This window comes from Xenopus laevis, chromosome 4L (genome assembly GCF_017654675.1).
Source record: "Xenopus laevis strain J_2021 chromosome 4L, Xenopus_laevis_v10.1, whole genome shotgun sequence".
Taxonomy (NCBI): Eukaryota; Metazoa; Chordata; class Amphibia; order Anura; family Pipidae; genus Xenopus; species Xenopus laevis.
In genome coordinates this window covers 55,886,189-55,913,707 of record NC_054377.1, presented here as the reverse complement: position 1 = coordinate 55,913,707, position 27,519 = coordinate 55,886,189, and the positions used below count along the sequence as shown (strand labels likewise).

The following is a 27,519-nucleotide window of genomic DNA, read 5'->3' as shown; positions in this document are numbered from 1 at the left end:
CCTTTGATCTGGGGAGAAGAAAGTGGGCCTGGATCATCAGGGCCCATGAAGGCTGGGGCCCACTGGGGTTTTTCGCAATGTCCCATCTGCCCAGTCTGATACATCTTGAAGCAGGCAGCTTCCTCCCTAAATAATGAATTTTGAGAGTTTTTGGACAGACGTGCACCGTTTTCTGCACCTGCAAAACTTACTTTTTTTGAAGTTTCCTCACTATCATTATTAAATCACCAGTAACTAGAACTTCACCTAGTTTGCCACCTTTGGTATTTGCATTAGAAGTAACATTTCTGCTTGGTGCAATATAGACATTTTTTGTCCATAAAGGTTTCGTTTAACCCAATGGACTCATTATTCTTATGGATAGCACAAGCATGGACTTATGTTTGCCATATGAAAGATATGAATTAAAAAATGAACAAACACACTAACGCCTCGGTCGATAGCAAATTTATTTTACATATAAAATTACAATTAAACAAAGGATGTAAAAAAACATTTCAAGTAGCAGACTTGCTAAGAACATTATGATTAAAGTACTCTTGCAACTCAGTGATAACGTTCTGTAATTACGGCCAACAGGACTGACAATTCCAAAATTCCCAGTTATTGTGAAAGAGAATTATTTTACAGCAGAAACTATCTGTAGCAAATAAAAGGCATATAAAAAGGAGTAAGAGAAACCGAATCAGTTTAAAGAGATACGGACACCAGAAAATAAACTTTTTTAATATCTATCATAACATTATCTTTGAATGCTATTTGTAATGTTGCCATTAAAGTATTTGCATGATGCTTTTACAATACACTTTCTTACTACCCTGTTTCTCTATGAGGGGGCTGCCATATTTGTGCAGCAGTAGTCGGTTAGCATTAGAAACGGACAGGTTAAGAAGGGACAGTCATGATGGCAGTCAGGTTTAGGAACTTCAAGTAACAATTACTTACAAAAGCAGACCGATCATCGAAAAACGATCAACATGACCTATTGGTAACTTTTCATGTAGATTAATATTTTGAAATACATTTTTTAGTGTCAGTATCACTTTAATTACCAAACATTTAACATGCTGCAAGCCTCCATTACGATGACAAGGACATAAAATACTCGGGATGATAATTCATTGTCTAACAAAAAAGTGAGCAGACACTGGGCAACATGTGGATGAAGCAACATTGTTGAAAACAAATATTGATGAGCTTAAAATTCCAGTTTGTCTTAGTTTACAGAAAAGCTGAAGCAACATGCAGACATAGCCAAGGCCATACAGGTGGCTGGAACCCCTTGTGTGGCCCTATCTAATGTAGGTAGCTATAACCAGTGCTATATTTGGGTGCTTGACGTAAGCAGGAGAGAAGCGCCTCAATGAAAATTACGTTTTAGACACTGATTGACAATTGCCTGTTTGCCTGTAGCATAGTTCATTCAAATGGAACATATATTTGTTAAACATTGAGCAGATTTTGTTATAGAAAATTAAAATAATATAAATATATTTCACCCACAGGTTCAATAAGTTTTGATCTTAAGAGTTAGCGTTAGGGTTGTCAACCTTACTGACTGAAGCTACAGTCAGTTGGAAATGAGTCTTGTCTGTAGGAATCTCTGGTAAGGAACTTCCTATAGGGAGTGTTCCACTGTTGGGTGTTCCATTTTTCTCATTCAGGATTATTAACTAATAGTTAAATAAGCCCTAGTGCAGTGGAAACCAAACACGTGTGCTCATCATACCTGGTGCAGCTGGCTGCACATAGCTAATCACTAATTTGTTTGCAAGGGTCACTGTCTAGTCCCAGATTTGCCCATTGCTCATAAATGAGCTTGACTGTGTTTAAAAAAAACAAACAAAAATGTGCATGTTTTCCAATTAGCGATTCACATTACTGCCAGTTGGAAGGTAACTAAGTATGTTTTGTTATCTGCTGTAGCATAGGGCAACAACATATCCCATGTGCCACTGCTCAAACCAGCCAGTTCTCCTTCCTACAAGCATCTCATCTATAACCTATAGATGTACTGGTAATTAAGTTGTCTAAATATCCCCTATGTATAGATTTAACCAGCAAAAGGTGTGTTATTAGTAAGTGGGCACCCACGAGATGTTTAATAAAAGGGCTAGCAAGGACAAATCTCCTGTTGGGATGCAGTCACTACATTCAGCTTATTGTGTGTAGATAATTTTAACTTTAATATATATATATATACATATATTATTGACCTTTCTGAAGAATACTTCTTTATTTTATACATATACAGTACTGTCATTTGATAACCAGCATGAAAAGCTTTAGAATAGGTCCATCTATAACATAATAACCCACAGCAGTGAAATCTACCAGTTAATGAGCCACATCTCATCCACACAAAATTTTAAACACAGTAACAAAAAGCAAGATTAGATATATTTCAGGATATGACTGGTAGTCCAGTCCTGATGGCTGATATGATTAAACATAAATCCTAATAGTCTCTTCATCTCTGTAGTTCAGGGGCACTTGCTTCTTACAGTGTTGTATACAAGGGGCTTGTACAGCAGCCTTAAAGTGGCCATAAATTGCCAGATTTGCTAGTTTTGTAATCTAGGCCTGATCAGAGGACCTATGTTTGCATCATCCATTGGGGCCTGTAGGGACCCATTGGATAAGCCACATAAACATGTCAATGTGCTCCTTTATCAAAACCTGAACCATGAATATCTGGATGATAGTGGGCCCTGTACATGGGCAGATCAGTAGTGTTTAAACCTACTGTAGGGAAGCTCAAAAGAAAACAAAAAATGGTGTGCAGTAGATTTGTATATAATTAGATTTGACTACTGTGTGAAAAAGTACAAATGCACGGAGAATAAAGCAATACAATTTGTGTGCTTAGCCAAGCCGTCTCACCAGATTATATTAACTGTGCCTTATTATTAAAGCAAATTGTTTAGAAATTTGGTTGGCAGAATTCTTCCTAAATTAGCCATTGCTTACTATAAATATATCACACTATAGAGGTGACTGCACTTCTGGAGATATGTTAATAGCCTCTCAATCTCAGTTTACACCCCCACCTCAGGTGCAGGAATTGGACAATAATATGGAGTTACTGAGAGAAAGGACAATAATGCAGTACTAGCTGCTAACAATAGCGTTTATTGTCTCGGGCTCAAGGCCCTTTATCAAGTGATATATATGCGCAATGTGGAAGCTTTTTGTTCAAACTAGAACATCACCACTACTGTTCTCTTGATTAAAATGGCTTTATTGCACACTTTAGGGCATTAAAATATTTCAAGCCCTGTTTGGCCCTTTATCAAGCTTGAACTAGAGCTAAGCACAGCAGAGGGACGTATCCAAAATACCTAAAGAGCTCAGCAGCATAGTTAACATCTCTGGTGAGCCTAAATGACACCACATGTTGTCAGTGTGGGTATTTACAAAATATTATCAAGGTAAATAACTATATGAGATCATGGTAAGTCTTCAACCATCTCCGGAATCCCTTCAAATGGGTTGCCACTGGTTCTTACAGGCTGCATGGTGGCCACAAAAAAAACCCACGGGGCCCTTTTGAAGAACTTCGAGAGTGGTTTCTATATACTGATGTTATATGACTATGTTATATGATAGATCTACTGCATGCCCACCTTGACCAACAATGGTGTGGTTTGAGCTCCATGCCTCTGCTTCTCTGTGCTAGGTTTGGTATTTTTGTGCTTCTTTATGTCATTATCAATTAAGCAGATAAAAGCCCTGGAGTTTATTTGAGCGGGTGTGCTTGTATGTGGATGATTTTGCTGTGAACAGACAACATGCAGTCAAATAAGCTATCCATGCAGGTGAAGCAGAAAAAAACAGAAAAAAAAAAAAAAACAGAAAAAAAAACCATTCGAGAAATTGCTACAATATTAGGAGTGGCAAAATCTACAGTTTGGTACATCCTGAGACAGAAAAAAAGCACCGGTGAACTCAGCAACGCAAAAAGACCTGGATGTCCACGAAAGACAAACGTGGTGGATGATCGCAGAATCATTTCTATGGTGAAGAGAAACCCCTTCACAACAGCCAAACAAGTGAACAACACTCTCCAGGAGGTAGGCATATTGTTATCCAAGTCTACCATAAAGAGAAGACTGCATGAAAGTAAATACTCATAAGCCTCAAGAATATAAAGGCTAGATTGGACTTTGCTTAAAAAAAAAAAAATCATCTAAAAAAGCATGCACAGTTCTGGAAAAACATTCTTTGGACAGATGAAACCAAGATCAACCTCTACCAGAATGATGGCAAGAAAAAGGTATGGAGAAGACACGGAACAGCTCATGATCCAAAGCAGATCACATCATCTATAAAAAAATGGCAGAGGCAGTGTGATGGCTTGGGCATGCACATATCGATGATGTGACACAGGACAGAAGCAGCCAAATTAATTCTGAGGTGTTCAGAGTTACAGTCTGCTCAAATCCAGCTACTGTAAATGCAGTCAAATTGATTGGGAGGCATTTCATAATACTGATGGACAATGACCCAAAACCTACAGCCAAAGCAACCCAGGAGTTTACTAAAGCAAAGAAGTGGAATATTTTGAATGGCCAAGTCAGTCACCTGATCTGAACCCAATTGAGCATGCATTTCACTTGTTGAAGGCTAAACTTCGGACAGAAAGGCCCACAAACAAACAGCAACTGAAAGTCACTGCAGTAAAGGCCTGGCAGTGCAATAAAAAGGAGGAAACCCAGAATCTGGTGATGTCCACGAATTCAAGACTTCAGGCTGTTATTGTCAGCAAAGGGTTTTCAACCAAGTATTAGAAATGACCATTTTATTTTCAGTTTTTGAATTTGTCCAATTGCTTTTGAGCCCCTGAAATGAAGTGATTGTGTTAAAAAAATTTTATGCAATCTTTTTGTTCAACCCACTGAATTAAAGCTGAAAGTCTGCAGTTCAACTGCATCGGAGCTGTTTAATTTAAAATTCATTGTGGTAATATACAGAACCAAAATTAGAAAAAAGTCTCTGCCCAAATATTTATGGACCTAACTGTATGTGTTTGTGAGCAGTGCCCAGCTTGCAGGAAACCTCCCTGAAGCAGCTTTAGAATGTGAGGCTCCAATTAACAACCCAGGTAGGTTTCCAATAATTGATCTTAGGCGCATTTACCAAAGAAATGGTTCACAAAGGGTACAGGCAGTTTATCATATATTTTAAATGGTATGTAATGGTGGATACTTTTTTCAAGTGATAGGGTCACTTTTACATCTCTAAAGTAATGGCAGATATATTAAAAATTCATAAATTCATTTTCTTGCTAAGAGAAAAATGAATTAATATTTCCGGTATTTACTATTTCTGCCAGCATTTTCCTCCCAACCTAATACAAATATTCTGTTGCAATGCTTTCCTATCACCCGTGGTCTCTCCTCTGAGCTGCTGAACACTTTGAGAAAAAGTTGCAAAAGCATGCGTTTTTGTTAAAAAAACAAAACAAAAAAACAGTTTGCATGGAGCTTGACTTTTCATATATGGGTTTAAAATAATTACCTATGAATGAGTGCCACGAAACGCGTAAGGCTATGTATTAATTTACTTCTTCTGTTTTGGTTGAATACCTCCACCTTTTGCTATAGGTCTGGGGCATGTGTACCCAGACCCCACATACTACTGGTGTGACAAAGAACCTATTGGCCTTACACTGGTATTTTTCCTTTTAAAATGCATTAAAGTGATTAAAGGGGAAAATGCATTAAAGGGGAAAAAACTCCACTTGAACAAGTAAAAGATTCAACCTTTAGTAAATCTGTCCTGCTAAAATGACTTTTTTTTAAGCATTTATGTGTCACCGCAACTACAACACCGGCAACCCAGTGATAACGTACATTCATCAGTTCCATTTTGATTCACAGTAAACCTCATGTGGTTAGATGGGCCCCGTCATATAAAGGGTTAAAGATTCTACAGCACACATGCAATAATCCTTGTAGAATGCTCTTCTGTTCCAAATCTACACATCGCTATGAAACAGAGAATATATTTTCAGTGCACGCAAGCAACTGATAGGTCAGCCAGCAATAAATTAAATAAATAACATCAAAATCCTTGGCTAGGTTAGCCTTGTTTATGGGTAATAGTTTTCAGTATGACAGCATCTTTCAATTGTTCTATCATTTTAGGGAAACAACAGAAGGGGTCTGTTATTAAAGATTACAATCTTAAACATACTCTAATGGAATAACCTCAGCTGTTAACATCGGAGTACTCTTAGTCTAAGTCTTAGTCTATGCAGCGTAGTGTTTGTACTGTAAGAATCTGAATACTTTATTTCAGACGTCAGTGCATGAGAGGACCCCATACCCCCCTTTTTTTTTTACAATATCATACTTTAATGAATGGCAACTTTCACTCCCATGTGACATGAATATTGTACACAAGCAATAAATCAGACACAAACCAATGGAATGCAATCAGCAAAGGTGAGTGCCACAACTTAAATGGAAACATACATGCTGAAAAGCGTTGCAATGGCTGCTTCTGGCTAAAACATACATGTATGCTATACATTAAAAACAAAGACCAGCACCAATCAAACAATTTCCCATTGCAGACATTTTCATCAGACAAGAATTATCCATTAACAAGCAATTCTCTCACTATAAGTGAAAGGAACGGTAAATGAGACAATGGCAGTCAACCATGGAAATGCATTTCTATTCCTTGTATAGGAACGGTGTAGAATGGATTTAGCTTTGGTTCACATATAGTTTCACACTCCTTTTCTATAGTTCATATGAGATCCCATGTTTTAGGAAGACTCGTATACTTATTCTGGAATTTAAAAGACACGCATGATGATTAAATGCCAAGAATGGCATAGACATCAACTGCAGAATATAAATAAACAAGGAGTGCACAGATGGAAACTAAAAAGTGGTTGAAATAAACGATGTTAATAGAAAAAGCTATCTATAGGCAGCGTAGAGACGTTATGGATACAATGAGGAAATGCCTTATTACTGCCATTTTGAAACCTGCATGCTCACTCCACAGCCGACCTCTGCTATCTGCATGCCGACGCTTACAGACTTATATTGCACAGTTGGGGTGTTCAAGGTTTTTATCTTTGTCCAGCATCAAGAAAATCAGATCTTCTAATAATACAGTAGAGAAAAGTGGAAAAACAAAGTTCCGCTATACAGCATTGAAACGTAAATTCATGATTCACACAAGTCATTGAGCTTGTCATCCAAATTTAAAGCAAGAAAAAAAAAATGATGAATAAAATGTCTTGATTAAAAAAAAAAAAATTGTTGAGGTTGACTTTTGCAAAAAAAAACAAAACCCTGTATAATTATACATTAGATTTAGAACAGACTTCATTTTAATTCCTTGTTCATGCAGGCCATGTTAAATATACTGCTAAAAAAAAATCTTTGCGGAAGGAAATACTTCCAATTTTTTTTCATCTCTTTAGCTGTGACCCTGTTGATAGCAGGAGTGATTTTCCTTACATAAAATAAATAAAGTTGGGATAATTCCAGTGGAACAAGAAGACAGTTCAGACTGAGAACTCTGTACCCCCTTTCCTTGCTCTCAGGAAGCGTCTGACTTGCAAACCTGCGAAAGGATTAATCCACAGGAAAGATGGCTGCCCCCCAAAAACCGACCTCATGCCATCCCACCGCAACCTCCTCTCCCATGTTGGCTTCTCACTTTTAAGACGTTCAATTTCCTGCAAAGAAGGCAAAGTAAAATTGCTAAAGACTGGCCAGTGTAATAATAATATATGCCCTAAATTACTGGCATACATACACACCATTTGTTTTGCATTCTAGCTTAATAAGATAATTCAAATGTTTTAATATATATTATGTGTCTCAGGAAACAACAATTACATATATAATTAAAGGAAAACTATACCCCCAAAATGAATACTTAAGCAACAGTTAGTTTATATCAAATTGAATGACATATTAAAGAATCTTACCAAACTGGAATATATATTTACATAAATATTGCCCTTTTACATCTCTTGCCTTGAACCACCATTTCGTGACTCTATCTGGGCTGCCTCAGAGATCACCTGACCAGAAATACTACAACACTAACTGTAACAGGAAGAAGTGAGGAAGCAAAAGGCAGAACTCTGTCTGTTAATTGGCTCATGTGACCTTACATGTGGTTTGTATGTGTACACAGTGAATCTTACGATCTCAGGGGGCGGCCCTTATTTTTTAAAATGGCAATTTTCTATTTATGATTACCCAATGGCACATACTACTAAAAAAGTATACTATTATGATAATGGTGCATTTACATGAAGCAGGGTTTTACACATGAGCTGTTTTACTCAGTATCTTTTAATAGAGACCTACATTGTTTGGGGGGTATAGTTTTCCTTTAAAGGAACAGTTCAGTGTGAAAATAAAAACTGCGTAAATAGATAGGCTGTGCAAAATAAAAAATGTTTCTAATATAGTTAGTTGGCCGAAAATGTAATGTATAAAGGCTGGAGTGAATAGATGTCTAATAAAACAGCCAGAATCCAACTTCCTGATTTTCAGCTCTATAACTCGAGTTAGTCAGCGACTTGAAGGGGGGCCACATGGTACATTTCTGTTCAGTGAGTTTGTAATTGATCCAGCTCAGATTCAAAAGCAACAGATATGACCCATGTGGCCGCCCTTCAAGTCTCTGATTGGTTACTGCCTGGTAGCCAGGGTAACCAGTCAGTGTAAACCAAGAGAGCAGAAAATGTTATACATCAAGTCACTCCAGCCTTTATACATTACATTTGTGCCTAACTATATTAGAAACATTATTTATTTTGCACAGCCTATCTATTTACCCAGTTTTTATTTTTACACTGAACAATTCCTTTAAGTAATAACCAACATTACAATTCTATACCAACATTTAGGGGCAGATTTATCAAGGGTCGAATTTCGAGGGTTAAAAAACCCTCTAATTCGACCCTCGAAGTAAAATCCTTCAAATTCAAATATCGAATTTGAAGGATTTTAGCGCAAAAGCTTCGATTGAATAAAAATCGATTTTTAACGATCGATCGAATGATTTTTATTCGATCAAAAAAAACTTAGAAAAGTGCTCTGGAAGGTCCCCATAGGCTAACATTGCACTTCGGTAGCTTTAATCTGGCGAAGTATGAAGTCGAAGTTTTGTCAAAGAGACAGTACTTCGATTATCGAATGGTCGAATAGTCGAACGATTTTTACTTCGAATCGTTCGATAGAATTTGACCAATTCGATGGTCGAAGTAACCAAAAAATTACTTTGAAATTCGAATATTTTTGCATTCGAATTATTCACTCGAGCTTAGTAAATCTGCCCCTTAAAGTTTACAACCTTCTCCCATAAGCATAGGAGTCTACCTAAATGGCTAATCTCCCGATTAACCTACTAACTGATTATGCAAATCTTTACAGGGAGGATTTTGCAGTGTTGCAAAATCCTCAGAATTTACAATCTGTGCAGTGCATCAAACGTGTCCAGTTTTCTAAGGGAATGAGTATAATATCTAATCTTTAAACTACAAAGCTAGAAATATTCCATTATTGCAAGCTTGGTTTATACAATACAGATATAGGATTATAGTGGCATTAAATCGGTGTTAACTGGCATTAGGTTACAAAGCTGAAGCAGCAAAAATCTGTATTCTACAATCATGGCACACGTAAAGCCATCTTACCGTTTCATCGTTGCAAATTGAATGGATCTGAGTACCAAACATAACTGCTGTAAATGTAAGAAAAAGAAGTCCCTCAAGACACAGGAAGATCATCAGGATTACAGTAACGGGGGGAGAGAAGCTGCTGCATGCTGTAAGAGAGACAGACGGATTAGTTATGACTCTACATAACCACTGCATATACAACAGAAACCCCAAACAGAGACCACTGATTATAGGTTATAAAGCTGAAGCCTACAATAATTATGTTATGTGGGGTGACTAATATTTTGGCAGATGTATACATTTTTTTTTTCCCATTTCAATTGAAGCTTCTCTAAAAAATAAAGTGATTTACATTTAGGTGTTTTCATTATTGTCCCGCCTCCTGCACAAACTTGTCTTTCAGAGATGCACCATAAATGCAGCCTTATAAAACCTAGCAGTGATCAGTCATCAAGCAGAAGACCAATCAGGCACTTCAATGCTTGAGCTATGGCCACAATCCTTATCTCAATTTACCAATATGCCACAAAAGGCAAGTTAAAAAGCTCATAAGGATGTTATGATACTTAGTCAGACCGAGGACTGTACACTTAGCTAGTTATCCGATGAGGCCGTAACAAAACATATAAACAATAGAAAAATATTTTCCTTTGCAGCCTATGACTTACAGCAGTATTAAAAACCAAGGGTTTTATAATCATGCCATTGACACTTTTGGTAACCTACCTGTCCATTGTCCTTTGACACAAGTGAAAAGCTGCAACCCACACAAAATTAGGGCATACGTTGAGATCAGAGCTATATACATCTGAGGATAAAAAGAAATAAAGAAAGGTTTCATATATAAATTCTCTGCAATAAAAATAACAAATGAATAAAAAGGGTACTTCATTGAAAACTTTTTTTTTATCCTCGAAAGGGAAGAAAATGTAATCAATATACAGCAAATACAAATTATTTAGTAGTTTTAAATGTATTTGTAAAATGTAATTCCTATCCTCTGCACTTTTTAAGAAAAGCGGATTGTCTCCATTCATTACAAGTAATACAGACACATTCCTATGGATTATTGGTACATGGCAATATTACTTGTGTTGCATGCCTCACAAATACTACAAAATGGATTAAGAGTGAAAGCCAAAATCAAGCAAAAGACCTAAAAAGAAATGTAAAAGTTGTGTGAATGGCTGGCACAGGATATACAATGAAGAGTACCACACCCCACAATGCATATAAAATATCTATGGGAAATGGCCTTCCTGTAATTCATGGCTTTCTGGATAACGGGTTTCCTTATAAACGGATCCTAAACCTGTATATGTTTCTTTTTTTTTTTTGTAAAATATTTTATTTTGGGCCTATAAACCTGCATGTATGCTGTGGCATAACGACATATCGAGAAACCCACAGTTTTAATTAGCAGAAATAGCCAATTAATGCAGGCAAATGTACTTCTGACACTGCACAATTGTTTTTCTCCACAACACGCATGCAGGTTTGTGACAGGCAAATCTATAGTCACGCGTGCTTAATTCACTTCATTTTGTACTTGGGTGATCCGACATAGAAAAGCATCAGTTTTCAGCACACATGAAGCTATAACTGACCATTCTCAATATACAGGTACATGCCGCCCAATGGTTTGTGTATAGTAGAAAAACTTACTAAACACCATATTTGGGAGCCAGATAAAAACAATTAATCTCTTGATCACTGGGTCACTAAAAACCCCCCAAAAAACTCCACATCCGGCCCAAGAGCCTCCAGCTGGACCTCCTTAAATTACACTACTGCTGTCCATCAAGTGACTAATTATTCAATATACAGGTATGGGACTTGTTATCCAGAATGTTTGGGACCTGGGGTTTTCTAGATAATACCAAACCAAAAAAAAGACGGCACTCCATTCAAGGAAAGGCAGGTTTATTACAGATCCCACAGGGGACTCAATCCCTTGATCATAGGCATTTTTTTTGGTTTGGTGTGAGATAAGCGGTGGGGACGCTGTGGACAGAGCAACCAACAAGGAGCACACAGAACAGCGTATGGGGGGGGGTGTGGTAAGCTGGGAGCGGTCTAATTGATGTACAAGAAGTTTTCTAGATAATAGACATTTCCATAATTTGGATCTTCATACCTTAAGTCTACCAGAAAATCATGTTAACATTAAATAAACCCAATAGGCTGGTTTTGCTTCCAATAAGGATTAATTATATCTTAGTTGGGATCAAGTACAAGCTACTGTTTTATTAGTAGAGAAAAGGGAAATTTTTTAAAATTTGGATTATTTGATTATACTGGAGTTTATGGGTGTTGGCATTTCTGTAATTCGGAACTTTCTGGATAACGGATCCCATACCTGTACCACATTTTGCAGGGTGGTTTGTATAAAAACAGATTACAGATACAAATGTCTCCAAAGACCCTGGTTAGGCTGAGGGCCACAAAAATCCCTTTGAGAACCACAGGCAATACCCAAACCTCCAGATGGACAGCACTTATCAAGATTGTTAGACATATGTCCAAACAGGAACTAAAAAGTCAGCTTGATGATCTAAAAGATGGATTTTAAAAGGCATTTTCATAGCTGTGAATTCTAAAAAAAAAAACCTCTTCTGAATTACAGGTTCATCTTTTTCAATTCTGAAATTATATTTGCTTTCATTATTGTGCCTTGACAGAAAATTTTCTAAAAATGATTCAAATCTACACTTCCTGACACTAGTATCATTTGACTACCAATCTCCTGTCTGGTTCTGGCCATATGCTCTCTCACTCAAAAGCTAATGGAACCCGCATACACTGTTAACGCAAGACTCTGTGTTAATTATTAATGAGCACTCACTGTAAAAAGCACGAAAAACCTCTGATTCTTTTCTCCCACGCAGTTGTTCACCCACGGACAATGGTGATCCATCTTACGTATACATCTCTTGCAAATGCTAATGCAAAAAAATAAATAAAAAAAAAAGCAATGGGGGACTTTGAAATATTTTATTATTTACGGTGGTAGATTATTATGAAAACACACAACTATTACTGCTCTAAAATAATCAGCCAAGGAAAGGAACAATATTTCTGGAGTAGAAACTAATGCTAGCATTTATATTCTCAGTATGTGCTAAAGGATAAATTACCTTTCAAAGACTATATTGAACTGTATTTTAAATAATAAACCAGAAAGGAATGAATGAATATCATTCGAAAATTTGTTTCATACAATAATATAGTTGCATATATGTCCTCCTTAAAGGGACGGATTTAGTAAGAATCGAGTTGTGTTTTCCACAAAAAATTAAAGTTTGAATCAAAAATCTGAATTTAAAAAAAAAAACCTTGCATTTTTGAGATTCATTATACCGTGACCCTGGAAATCGCTCAAATCGGAAAATACTACATCTAATACCTGTCGAGGTCATGTAAAAGTCAATAGCAGAGGTCCCTTGAACCATCTGAAGATGGTTCATTCGAGGTCTAAAAAAGCTCACATAACTCTAAAATTCGACCTTTGATAAATTCATTCCCTCAATGTTGGGAGAGAGGTATGTCATGTTGGTGGCAGTTTAGAGTCTTTTTTATAGATTTTAAAATAAAAGGTTTACTTAAGGGAAATGTTTTTCTAGGAGATTTGTCAACCTTGGGGAGTCTATGCTACTCATGTGTGACAAATCTCCTTATGTGCCACTGCCTAAATGGTTGTAATCATGCAAAATAAATACAATTAAAAGGGAAATTTGAATCCTATTAGTCCAAACCAGGAGATACAGGTTTGAATTCTGTATTGGAACCCTTGGAGAATTTGCTTTGTTTTGGGTTTAGATACATTAATGACTTTCTAGTCAACATCAATCTAAATGAGCCCTTTGTCATCAGAATCCTATTATCGATGCTTAGCTCCCTCTTTCATTTGCATCTGGTGTTTTCAGTCACTCAGGTGTGAGTGAGAGATCCTGTTTTATATATTTGTGGTTGTGTATCATGAAGGAAATTCAAGACCGGTGTTAGCCTTCACAGGAGTGGTTGACCAGCAAAGATAACTGCAAGGCATCTATAGTCTGAGAGGAACCTAGGGTAACTTCTATGCAACTGAAGGCCTGTCTCACATTGGCGAATGCTTATGTTCATGAGTCCACCACCAGGTGAACACTGAAGAGCAATGGTGTGTATGGCAGGGTAGCAAAAGAAAGCTCCCACAAAAATATTGTTGACTGTCTACAGTTTGCTAAAGATCACATGGACAAACCAGAAGGATACTGGAAGAATGTTGGACAGATAAAGGCAAAATAGAACTTTTTGGCTTAAATGCAAAGTGTTACCTTTGGAGAAAGAAAAACAATACATTACAGCATAAGAACTTTATCCCATCTGTGAAACATGGTGGTGGGAGTGTTCTGGTTTGGGCCTGTTTTGCTGCATCTGTGACTGGATCGCTTGCCATCATTGATGGAACAATGAACTATACCAGATAACTCTAAAGTAAAATGTCAAGACATCTGAACCTCAAGAGACAGTAGGTCATGCAGCAAGACAGTTATACTAAACACACAAGTCGTTCTATCAAAGAATGATTAAAGAAGAATAAAGTGAATGTTATGGAATGGCCAAGTGAAAATCCTGACCTTAATCCAATTAACGTTTGTGGAAAGAGCGAAAGAAAGTAGTTTATGAGAGGAAACCCACCAACATCCAAGAGCTGAAGCTGTTCTGTATGGAGGGACTGCTAAAATTCAGGACTGACCAACAATTAACACAAATGTTTAGTTGCACTTATTGCTGCACAAGGGGGTTTGAGAGCAGAATTCACTTACTTTTGCCACTGCAATTTCTGCTATTACAATTTCTGCCATTACACTAGGAATTTATGGGTACAGCCGAATCTCAAATAGTGTTTGGGGCTTCCCTAGTGGGAAGTGCAGTATGGGAAGTGATTGTTGTGTCAGTGGCATAGAGGTAGGGCAGTCAATACATGATAGCTGACATTTTTAAACAAGTTTCTAAACAAGGAACTGCTTTCTGACAGGCTATTGTTTCTCTTACTTAATGTAACTGAGTCACAGTGGGACAAGGATTTTTACTACTGACTGCTGTTCCTAGATCTACAAGGGAGCTGTTATCTTGTGTTAGGGAGCTGCTATCTGGTTACCTTTCTATTGTTCTGTTGTTGGGGGTGAAGGGAGGCAGTGATTTCACTCATATTTGAAGTACAGCAGTAAAGAGCGACTGAAGTTTTATCAGAACACAAGTCATGTGAATGGGGGCACCTGGGAAACTGACAATATGGCTAGACTCATGTCAGATTTCAAAATTAAATATAAAAAAACATTTGTTCTTTTAAAAAATGGATTTCAGCAAAGAAGTCTGCTGGAGCAGTACTATTATTAAATGGAAAGGGCTTTCTTTATACAGCTTTCTATTTCTAAGTGACAGGTCCCATTTAACACTAAGATTTCTCTATTGACAGCTTTGAAAGGTTTATCTGCTTACAAAAAATTAATGCATAAACAGATACAATATCACAGTGACTTGATTAAAAAGATAAAGTCCACTTGCCCTAATGAATAAAAGGAAACAATGTTCATGGGGACACATTTATTTACCTGCAGTGGTGGGCACGTTCTGGTTTGATACTGCAACATTTTGGACATTTATATATTACTTCTCCTGGTTTCAACTGCAAACTTTCCATGTATTCTTTAGTGGCATTACCCTTGGGAACAGCCCCCTGGAAAATAGCCAAACATACATATTATGAAACCATATTTAGTGATTTGAAATAGCTATTCTAAGGACATAAGACAAGTAATCAAGCTGCATAAAAAGAACACCAACAGCAATTAAATGTACATTGCCAAATAGTTCTTACATTATTAATGCATTGCTGGAAACATAAAACTGTAACTAAAAAGAGGAGAAAAGGAAAACCTAGGCAGCAGAAGACTTAAAGCAGCTAACGTATCTATTTTCCATTCATTCCTCCAGGGACCACCACAAGCAAAACCCCATTGATATTAAGAAGAAGATTGCTGCAATTTCCATGTGAAATATTTAATATTTTAGAGGTGCCTGAATATTACTAATGTAGAGATTATATACATTTTAGTAGGACCCTGGTTTACACAATGTTTTCACACTGCAGGGTAAACACACAAAAACGAGGGTATTGATCAATGAACATTCCCTGGCCCGCTTTTGTAATAAGTTAGTCTGGGCATTTTCAAAAACAAGAGGTTTTTAGTTCCAAGGTTATGATAAGTCACAATATCAAATCAAGGTAAAATCCATGGTAAAAGACAATTCAGTAGTCTTTTTCTCTTTACAGAAAAAATACAGAAGAAAGTAATTTAAAGGGTTTGTTACACTAGGGAGTCGAAAGTCATTCAACCATGTAGCAAGCAGCAAAAAAAAAAAAAAATAAAATAACATAAATAAATTAGTAAATATAAAAGGAATGAGCTTAAAAAAAGTGGTGTTTCTGGTTGCTTTATTGAAAAGGTCTGTAACAACTCTACTAATCCTGCCCATCTGTTACACTTCCTGCTGCCTCCTTTCCCAAGTTGTACAGGGGAGGCTGCAGCACTCCGCCCAATGCATTGCGCGATAGGAACCAATCAGCAGCTAGGCTGACCCGATAGGGAACTGAAGCCTTCCTACTGTGCTTCTAGCAGGGATTGTTAGGACATGCCAACCGTTCATTTTTCACACCGACAGGGACCATAGCTAGGGTTGCCACCTTTTCTGGAAAAAAAATACCGGCCTTCCTATATATTTATGTTTTTTCCCTATTAATAACATTGGGATCAACCAATATTTTTACTGGCCAGGTGGCAACCCTAACCATAGCAGATCTATAGGGAGTCACAATAAAAGTATACATTTTTAAAGATATGATATATTTATTATTCATTATTGCCTACATTATTAGAGGGGGTTTGACTATATGTCACCTTTAAAGCAATTATTCAATACAAGGCTACGAAAGCTGCTTTGGGTGACATAACTAGGGCAATTTTCTCAAAAAGACTATATGGAGAAATAAATCATCACAAAACACCAACGTATAATGGAAGCGCAATTGACTTGGCCTGATTTCATCCAGAAAATGAATACAAGCATATTCTGGAGAAAATCTGCCCGTCTGCGCAGTGACTGGTGGATTCAATTTCAGTTACTGAACACATACATGGGGTGGTTATGGTTGTAAACTAAAGCTAGCCATAAACAACAGATCGGATCATTTGGCAAGGTCACCAAACAAGCGGATCTATGCCTGGATTTTTGGTTTGAGGGCCAAACGATCAGAGCAGCCTTATTTGGCCTAGATGTTGATGATTCTGTAGCCAAATATCTATTGGAGAGGGCCCATCAGATCTGGGCTGGGATTTAGAATTGGCCCTTGCACTTCCAGAACATGCAACCCCCACCAGTAGACTAAGTAGTGACGGTCTGTGGCTTCTTACAGCTGCCCCTTTGAGATTTGCCAGAATCCACAGATTGCCAGTCCGGGGCCTGGGTCCTATACATGAGCAGATATGCTGCTGGCTCAGTCTGAAGGGGCCAAATCTTAAGGCTCAGCAGACAGTGTGGAAGCAGTCTCTTTTGTTACTACAGTATATGACCTTTCACTGGAATGCTCAGCTTGCAGGAACTCCATTCTGAAACTGGTTAAGAGTGGGAAGTTCCAGCTACTGATCCAGCCAGCTGCTTCTGTGTTGTCTCAGTTTATTTATTTTTATTTCCCCTGATAACTTTGAAATGGTGAATATTTAGCTCAAGCGTCTTCCAATTTATTATGCTTTACAGCACAGACATTGCTAAAATGCTCTATTAGAGGACTGTAACACAAATGTTTAACATTCAATTCCACCATACCCATCTCCTCTGCCATCCTTTTTTATGCTTGCATGCACATTAAATTTACACTTATTATAAAGGACAGTTGATGTTCTATTGCAGAAATTTTGAGTCAGCTATAATAGATGTCTGAAATTGGGATGAGCTACTTAATCTTACCGGGTCCGTTAGCATTGTCCTCAGGTGAGATGTCAAAGCAAGTACAGCCAAGCAGTTAAAAAGTGTTCCATTGATGACAGAATACCAGAAGTCTTTTGAAGGCAGCAGCATAACAAAAGTCACCACAAAGTCTGCATAGACGACTAGTAGCCAGGTGATCACAGCACAGACCATGCCACATCCATCCCGTATAAACCAAGCTTTGTCAGCGAGCTCACCCTCGGAAGGGGTGGAGTCATATCCGTCACTTTCATTGAGAAGAGGGTGGTGCTCTACATCACGGAATCTGTGGCCTGAAGACTGCATGACTTACGCAATTGTCCTGGAAGAGTGAAAGGCAACAGTAATTAAGTGATTTTGAAACTCAAATATGAAAGCTTACAAAACAGTTAATCAGTATCAGGTTTAAGATATCAAAGTAAACCTATACCCACACAACGTATGCAGATTCTTTGTAAAAGGTTAAGCATAACATGTAGAAATTGTAATTTAAATAGTTTTGGACAAGTTTGGGATCGGTTAGCCAGAATGCTCTGGACCTGTGATTTTCTGGATAACGGGTTTCCAGATAACTGATCCCATACCTGTATAGATATTTAACATCTATGAGATGAGGGCAACACTCTCACTTAGGGCAGAAACAAGTGGAGATTAGTCGCCCAGCGACAAATCGCCTCTTCTTCGGGTGACTAATCTCCTTGAACTGCCTTCCCACCATCTAGAATCTAAATCGCCAGCAGGATAGCACTCGGAGCGATTCGTTTTCCGGGCGACTAATTCTCCCCGAATCTTCTATTCTGTCTCTGCCCTTACACAGGCAGCTTAAGGAAACTGCAATGCAGATCAATATCATAAAGCCATTGTTTGCTCCATGAAACAGCAAACGCAGTTTGTGATTTCTCAAATTCTGTTTTCATACAAACATTCTAACAGTTCACAACATTTTCACCAGCAAAATCCTCTAAAACATGTAACAGTTTTAGGTACGGTAAACATGTGAGGAAGATTACCTTCTGGCACTGTAGTGCTAATTATTTCACTGATGCAAAAAGAAGTGCAATTTTAATCCCTAAATAATGTACAGTACTTTGTGAATGTGAAAGGCAAAGTGGGTTTGCCATATTTATGTGAAGCACGTCACATATGCAGGTATGCACATCCATCCACAAATACATATGCAGGTATAGAGGATATTGCTATCACAAAGTAATGAATGTTGTTCTGGGCGACTTCATAACAGACTCCATAACAGATTTTGCTGTTTTTTCTGGTGATAAATTGCACCATAAAAACAGTGGCAAAAACAACATGGGAATATTATATAACCAGGGGTTACACTACTGCCTGTTGTACAAGTAAACCATCATGGAGTTCTGAGTATGGCTTTCATTTTGCCTCTTTGCCCCTAAGCTTTCTAATATTGATTGAGAGATAAAAATGACTCCTGTGCTACCTTTTCGGCAGAATGGCGTTTTTTAAAGGAAATCTCTGAAAAAAAGATTTAACTACAAGCTGGTAGTTTATATAAATGTTTTAATTTTTGGTTGCTTATGGCATTTTTCCTCCATAACTAACCCACAATTTCATATATTTATGAGAAGTTATCACAGGGAAAAAAGGGACCACCAAACATTCACCATGGAAATACAAGCTTTTAGGAAAAGCAGCATTTTCCTTTTCCAAAATAAACCAGATTGCTGTTCAAATTCAAACTACAATAGGACTCTTCAGAAAAATAAATAAATAAAAAATCAACTTACCTCCCTAAATCTGCAAAGGTTATCCTGACATAGCTTTGTTTCCAGCTACCAAGATGTAAGGATATATAACCATGTCTGGCATGCCCTACAAAGAAAACATCAATAACTGTTTAGTAGTTTTGCCTCAAGGAGACTGTTGCCAAGAATATCCCTCCCTGAATATCTGCACTAAGGAAATTCTACATGTCACTAAATGTTATCAGAACTGAGTGGACAGCCAGCCGTGAGCACATTAAAGCCCAAAGGGAGTTACACATTTATAACGAGATAGAAATATTGGCTCAGTGTGCACCAATCATTTGGGTGTACACATGTCAGCAATGAAAAGGGAGTGCCTGCAGTTAGAATTATTATTAGTCTTTATTTTATATAGGTAGTTATGTTTGGGACATGGGGCTTTCCAGATAAGGGATCTTTCTATAATTTGGCGCTATGATAAAAATCATTTAAAAACATTAAATAAACCCATTATGATTGTTTGCCATCAATATCGATGTATGCAACTTAGTTAGGATCAAATACAAGGTACCGTACTGGTTTATTACAGAGAAAAAGTAACTCATTTTTAAATAGAAGAATTATTTGCTATAAATGGTTTCTGTGGACTCTGCATGTATTCGTAAGAAAACCAAATAGTACGTGATGTACAATACATAGAGTGATGACTAATAGAAGGTTGAGTATAAATTCTATAATATGTATAACTGCTAGTGTTCAAACATGTAAAGGAATAAATAGCCAACGCTGACAGAAGAGAACTAGCAATAACATAAATATGCTTTATAAAAACCTTGACTAAGCAACTGAACTACACCAAACAAGTTTAACCTGACCCGCTGCATCTTTGATATGTAAAACATTCATTTTCCTACATGGCAGAAAAGATTTGGTGGAATGTCAAATAAAGAACAGTGTGTGATTACGGGCTGTTTTTTTTCTGATGAAAACTAAGTGCACCTAATATACATGGGAAGCAATTTAGTGTAGTGCATTTTTAGCTGAAAACCTTCCAATGTATGTACTTATCTTAAAGGGGTGGTTCACCTTGAAGTAAGCGTTTAGTTAGGTTATAGTTCAGTACAGTTCTAAGCAACTTTTCAGTTGGCCTTCATTATGTATTTATTTTTTATTGTTATTGCTACTTTTCATTACTCATCTTTCTATTCAGACCCTCTCCTATTCATATTCCAGTCTCTTATTCAAATTAGTGTATGGTTGCTAGGGTAATTTAGACCCTAGCAACTAGATTGCTGAAATTGCAAACTGGAGAGCTGCTGAATAAACCATTTGCAAGTTGTTTTAGAATATCACTCTCTACATTATACTAAAAGTTGACTCAAAGGTGAACCACACCTTTAAGGTGCTAAATTAACTTTTCTGCTGATCCAGTGTATGCTTGAATAAGGCATGCCGTGTTGTTTGACCCAGACACTATATCACAAGAATAAAAATGAAAATGTGTTAATAAATAAGAAAATACATACATAGAGTGGAAATCTCAGAACACATGCAACAATTTAGGCTGTGTGCATATTATATATGTATACACATTAGCAGGATAGTTTATTTGCTAGCATTGCTAATTATATTCTGAGGTCTTTCTAGTCTCTAATGTACTTGAAACCAAACCATACATAATCTGGTTAAATTTAATGAAACAATATGGTAGGGTTATTATTACTAATTATAACCTTAATTATAGGCCACGCAGTGCTCTAAATCAACTAAAATGATATATGACAAAGTTGATGGAATTTTATTCACAAGAAAAATCAATATACAACACAGTAAACTGGGTCCAAATTAAAACCATCTATGCAAATATGACCAGAATGTATAATATGAATCTACTATAAAAATTCCTTATAAGCAATGAAAAAAATTGTTATTCACCTTAAAGGCTACTTTCTTGTCATATAGCCAGTAGACTATCCAAGTAGGAGGTACTTTGATGATTCTGAAGAACTTTACAACATATCTATTTAGAAATGTCATTAAAAGGTAGTATTTACCTTTTAATGAGCAACTGAAGTCCAACAAACTAGTGCTAGCCCAACAGTAGCCTTACAACAGTGAACATTCATGCCTTTTCACCAAAGCTCTGCATATTTATGTTCTTGTTCAGTCTTGGTGTTGCTGTACCAAAAGCAAGACATTTTTTTCCCATAATCACTACACCAACGACTAAGGGATGAAGTGTCCAAAAAGTATATGGACTTGTTCCCCCCCTTTTTTTCTGCAGAACTAACCTTTTTATCGGAGAAGTTACTGCAGCCCATCATTCTATCAGTCAACTCTACAAAGGTATTAAGACCCTTGGTCAATTCGCCCATTTTACTGAATAGCAAATGAGGCACTGAAATGTTGCTCTCTGAATATAGTTTTTTTAATAGTACAATGTTAAAAAAACCTTAAGAAAATTAAAAATTAATTATGCTGACTGCATTATTCAGTCCCAACACTTTAATAGTATGTCGAGCCACCTTTTTCAGCAATAACAACCTTAAATCCTATGGCCTATGTAGCACCTTTTGCAGGATAAATTTTGGCCCATTCTTCCAGGGAGTTTTGTTCCAGGTTGGTTAGTCAGAGGATGCTAGTGCACTTCAAACTATTGCCACAGATTACCAACTTTATTTACCAACTGCCAGTGACCTATTCACTACACAGCCAGACGGGAAATGTTTTTTTTTATTTCTCAATCTGCTCTAACCCATTTCTTCCCCTTCTCTATATGTTCCCAGTCTACTTTTTCATGTTCCCAACATCTGTTGTCCTGGACATTGTACCATACACTTGGATATACTTTTCCCATTTTTTACTGCTCTTCCCTTCTTGGATTTAATCTGTTTTGCCCATCTGTTCCTTTCTCCTTTCTCTTCTACTCTCCTCATCTCTGCTCCCCCCATCAGTTTACCAAGGCTATTCAGCCTGGCTAAAGCACTTTGGTCCTCCCCCTATTTCGCTTGCAGGAAACTACAGGGTGGATTCCCAAGTGCTTATTGTCCTGTTTTTAGCTTGTCTTGTTCCCTTTGTTTCTGGACCCTGACTGGAAGGTTATGATTTGTGTACGCAGGGGAGGGCATGTAGTGTAAAAAATTGTGTTCTGTGACTCGCTCTGTTTCCAAGAGATGAATTCTGTGAATGTTTGAATAGCCATGTGATTTCATGTTAAAGGTTGCCTCCCCAAGAACAATTTTAATTTAAGACCAATACTTACATGGCACAAATGGAATAAAGTATATATATATATATTATTTTTAAATGTAATTGCAACGGAAAGAAGGTTTGTTTATCCTGCTCTGTTCTTTGGGTTCGACTTAAAACAATGTAACACAAGTCCGTATTCATCAGCTGACTTACAAGCCTTGTTACAACAGTCAGGACCAGAAGAGCACAGAATGTGGCAATTCAGTTTAAAAGCAACTTTAAAATCATTGAATATGTTTTAATTAATCAATATTGCAAAGTTGCTCAGCTGCAAACAAAAAAGTTATTCAGCAGAGAACTATTCCATAGTTTATTCCCTTATTGTAGCTGAAGGACATTACACTAAGGGTGGTTACACATTACACACAATTATCTTGAAGTAAAGAAAGTTAACATTCAGCACAATACTTTGAGCTGAAATGCACTGAACAAATGGACTAAAAGCGCTATCTACCTGTACAAACAGCAAAATAGCACAATGTACACTATGAAACAGAAAATAGGCATAAACAAATTCAGTGTATGTAATTATTCTTTAGAGCAGATTTCCCTTATTAAATGCCAATTAAATATAATTATATATGTGAGATTTTGAAGCCATAAAGGGGTGTATAAGCTTAGGTCATGCATGCTGAATGTAGCGTTTCCCTATTTCACCTGTAGAACAGCATGAATCTCTCAATCCCTCAGTCTGCCCCTTTCCCAGTACATGGTCTGTAAAAGGGGGCACTGCAGCAGGGTTAGTGTCTGAAACTCCTTCAGAAGTAACATTCACATTGGATGCTGATTTAAGATGGCCACAGATGTTCAGATTTTATTCCTAGTACGACAAACATTTAGATATTGATCATTCATTTAAGCACCACAAACACATAATGTGTGGATTCAACAGGCTCAACTACTAATATTCACACTGAATAAAATGTTGGAGAACACACACTCATGCCATACAGTACATGCAACAGTAGCATTTGCCAATAATACCATTGTTGTCAAGTGTCAGAGAAGATTAGTAATATTTTGATTTCCTGCCCAGATATTTTATTACCTGGGGCTAACCTCAAACCACTTGTTTAAAAATGCCTTAGCATTTTTAAACAAGGAGTTCGGCTTAGCCCCAGGTAATAAAACGAGCAGGGAATATAAATATTAGTGTTCACCACTATTTTGCTGTAATAGAAAAGGTTACACAGAAGACAATAATAGCCTCTGCTTCAAACTGAGATCCTAAAAGCTACAGTACTGTTCAACCAAATATCACTAAGAAGTAGAGATACAAATAATAATTAAAAATGACACAGATCTGTAATTGGAAATGCATTTTATAATTATGTGCGTCATGGCTGTATGTGGATAATTATTGTAGGTGTAACTAATTAAAGAGTTGAAAATAAAATATTGATGCTGGGTGCCTTATTAATATTCACTTCTGATGTTACACATAGAATGTGGCGGAGCTAATAAATATTTAGCCATAATAATGTTTATTAGTACACAGAGTCATATAGCAACCTGCTAAAAAGGGCTCACAGTGTACTGAATGATCCAATACCGTAACATGCATGTAGCAATTTATGCTGTAATCTTGATAGACATCCTATATTTATTTGGATTAAAACTTAATGAAAAAGATCACTTTCTTCCAAGCCTATTTTTTAACTGACCCCTGCCCAACATTTCCACTGTTCTGTGCATACTCTTTTCTTATCTGGACTATAGAGGTCATATCAGAGGTGGGCAAAAGCCTTTCCCCAATTGCACCCGCATTCCATTTGTTGGGGATTCATAAGGTGCTGCCAGTAACAGACACTCACAACTGTCAGGTGGGGGAAGCCATAGGGAGCATCTTTCCCAAATGAATGGAACATGGTTGTTAAGGTGGCCATAGACGCAAAGATCCGCTCGTTTGGCGACATCGCCAAACGAGCCGATCTTTCCCCGATATGCCACTAACGGGCATGGCTACATCGGGGGTAATCTGAACGTTCAGCCCTACGGCCGAACAATCAGATTACGATGAGAGCGCAATGGGCTCCGGCTGAACGGTCGGGACAAAATCAAACCTGTCCGATCGGCCAAACGACTGATCTCCGTCAGACGAAAAATATCGGGACCTCTCCACACACGGTCCGAAAATCGTAAGAATCCTTGATTCGTACGATAGGATTTTTGCGTCTATGGCCAGTTTTGATCGTATGCCAGATAGCCTGCAGCGTTAAAAAATAGCCGATTGTGCTTTAGAGACAGTGATAGCATTGACACCTCTTCTTGCTTTCCTTCAATAGATATTATATTTGCCTATAATACACAAAAGCCATGAATATCTTGTAAATTATATCCTTATAAACGGTGAGTAGTGATGTCATCAGTTATAAACGGTGAGTAGTGATGTAATTTCTGTCACATGACTCATTAAAATTTGTGTATTATAATAAATAAAGTACCCCCAGTTGTAAAATATGAGGATATTATAAGTTACCTCGGAGTTCCATGACCTGTATAAAAACACTCGGCCTTCGGCCTCGTCTTTTTATAGGGTCATGAAACTCCTCGGTAACTTATAATATCCTTATATTTTACAAGAGGGGGTACTTTATTCACTATATTATCAATACTGACACCAAGCATCAATACTACTTGTCCTAAAATACTACGAACATCCCACAACGGTGCAAGAATATTTAAAGGAACACTGAAGCTCTGTTCTGGTTCTAACCTAACATTAGACGCATTCTGAGACCCTCCAAATAAATGACCACCCCATAGCAAGCAAATCAAGGGATTGAACCACCTGCAGAAGCACTGCTATGTTTTTTCCATTTACATACCGTCTAATAGTCCCGCTTTTCGCGGGACAGTTCCGGTTTTCCTAACAAAGCCCGCAAACCCCAGATCGCTGGTTAATCGTCCCGCAACCCCGTTAATATCAAGATCCTCGCTTCCTGCCCGACAGCTAATCCCGACGTCACAAGTCTCATGTCGCGAGATTGCGGCGTCACGAATCTAGGGATAAAAGCGCAGTGACGCTGCACGCAGCCGCCTTGGGATGTAGTAGTTTAGTCAGTGGTACACAGCTATAAGATGCTTGCTATAACACATGCTATTCAATGGCCATAATTGCCCACGTATATTTCCCTTTACTCCCACACGGGAACAACAACAAATAAGCAGCCATGCACACCTCCATTAGACCCTCAACTCTGGCCGCAACTAAGACATTCATTGTTTATCTCTGCTTATTAAAACTCATATTTGTATGTGCCAGTGAACAAAAAACACCCCATATGTTTTTGTGTAAGTGTCATTATCTGTCACTGGACTCTCATCACCCAATTATTAAATAAGTCGTTTTTTTCTGGGAAAGTATGTCAGGGATGGAACATACCTCCCAACTGTCCCTTTTTCGGAGGGACAGTCCCTCTTTTGACAGCTCAACCCGCAGTCCCTCATTTGTACTGGAAAGTCCCTCTTTTCTCTGCACTGAACAGCCAGAAAAAGAAATAAAGTTTCTCACTTAATTGGCTTTTAGCAGAGAGCCCAGAACAGCCGCAGGTGCAAATAAGATACTTTGTAACAATTTGAGACACAAAAACACAGTTTAGATAAGGAGAAATATTTTCAAACTTTCATAACCTGCCAAATTTTGTAAAACAAACATGGTAATTAGGGGGTGTGGCCACATAAAGGGGTGTGGTCAGAAAATTGCTGCGCTACATGCGGGAAAAAATTTTTTGTCCCTCTTTTTACTTCCAAAATTTTGGGAGGTATGAAGTAGGGTTGCCACATTTTCTGGGAAAAAATACCGGCCTTCCTATATTTTTATGGATTTCCCGATAAATAACATTGGCATCAAGCAACATTTTTACCGGCCAAGCCGGTAAATACCCGCCAGGTGGCAACCCTAAAGGAAAATACTTAATTTTGCTGGTGGACCAGTACAGACAGCCTCTGTTCTAAATAAAATTAAGATTTAACCAAGAGTAAAATTTGTTTGTCCTGAGTTGTACTGGGGGAAAAAAATTTCCTGGTTGACAACAGTACCAGTTGCTATGAGAGCCTCTTCTGATTTGACCAAAAAGGAAAGGGATTTTTGTGGAAACTTGGGTCAGGCGAAATAAGGGCAGCTTTGATTTTTTTTCAATATGGCACCAGGGTCCCTGTGTTTTCTGTGTGCAAACAAAGGGTACATTTTGAACAATTTAGGCAAAAAAAGGCTAATTTAGAAGAATACGACGACGGTGTGTTTTGTTTTTAGGCTTTTTTTTTTAATCTCAATGGCATGAGAGGGTATAAATCAGATTTTTCAGAATTGAGGGCAATAATTGAGCTAATTTAGGACAAGTTAATGGGTAAAATTGACCAAAAGTCATTGAGAGTTTTTAGGGTTTTTCTGCTCACATAAGAGAGTCCAAGTTTTCTATGTAAAAACTAGGGCCATATTTTTCACAGTTTAGGGACAAAAAAAGCAAATTTAAAGGCTAGTTTAGAAGAATATAATGGGTGCAACATACCAACAGGCCATAGAATTATTAAAATGTCTGTGGGCCTTTTCTGTTAGCACATGTGCGGGCTATTGCTTTTGTCCTTGCACTCTCCTTTGAATATTGAATCTACTATTTTACTCAGTTACGCTCCTTGTATAGCAGGCATGTCCATAGTCTGGCCCGTGGGCCAATTGTGGTCCGTTTTCAAATTTACACAGGCCCACAGCCTCCATCATGAAATTAATAATAATGAGGCTGCCAGCACAGTGCGATCAGGAATTGCATAGCCGTAGCAGTAATATTTGGGCACATTAGTGAAATGATCTGCCACTTGGTCTATACTGCTGCCTGTGTGCTGAAGGTGTTAGCAATAGACACGTACTGGCAT

The 27,519-nt window shown here is 37.6% G+C and overlaps 1 protein-coding gene across 1 annotated transcript; it reads right to left on the bottom strand.

Moving 5' to 3' along the window:
- Window positions 1-5,347: 5,347 nt before the first annotated feature.
- zdhhc7.L (zinc finger DHHC-type containing 7 L homeolog) lies at window positions 5,348-25,640 on the bottom strand. The gene is made up of 8 exons (XM_018257952.2): window positions 25,476-25,640; window positions 19,438-19,522; window positions 17,678-17,999; window positions 15,265-15,389; window positions 12,513-12,609; window positions 10,394-10,475; window positions 9,683-9,813; window positions 5,348-7,705 (listed from the first exon to the last, which is right to left on the bottom strand). Exons 3-8 carry the CDS (start codon window positions 17,981-17,983, stop codon window positions 7,532-7,534), a joined length of 915 nt encoding a protein of 304 aa, XP_018113441.1. The 5' UTR covers window positions 17,984-17,999; window positions 19,438-19,522; window positions 25,476-25,640; the 3' UTR covers window positions 5,348-7,531.
- Window positions 25,641-27,519: the final 1,879 nt, after the last annotated feature.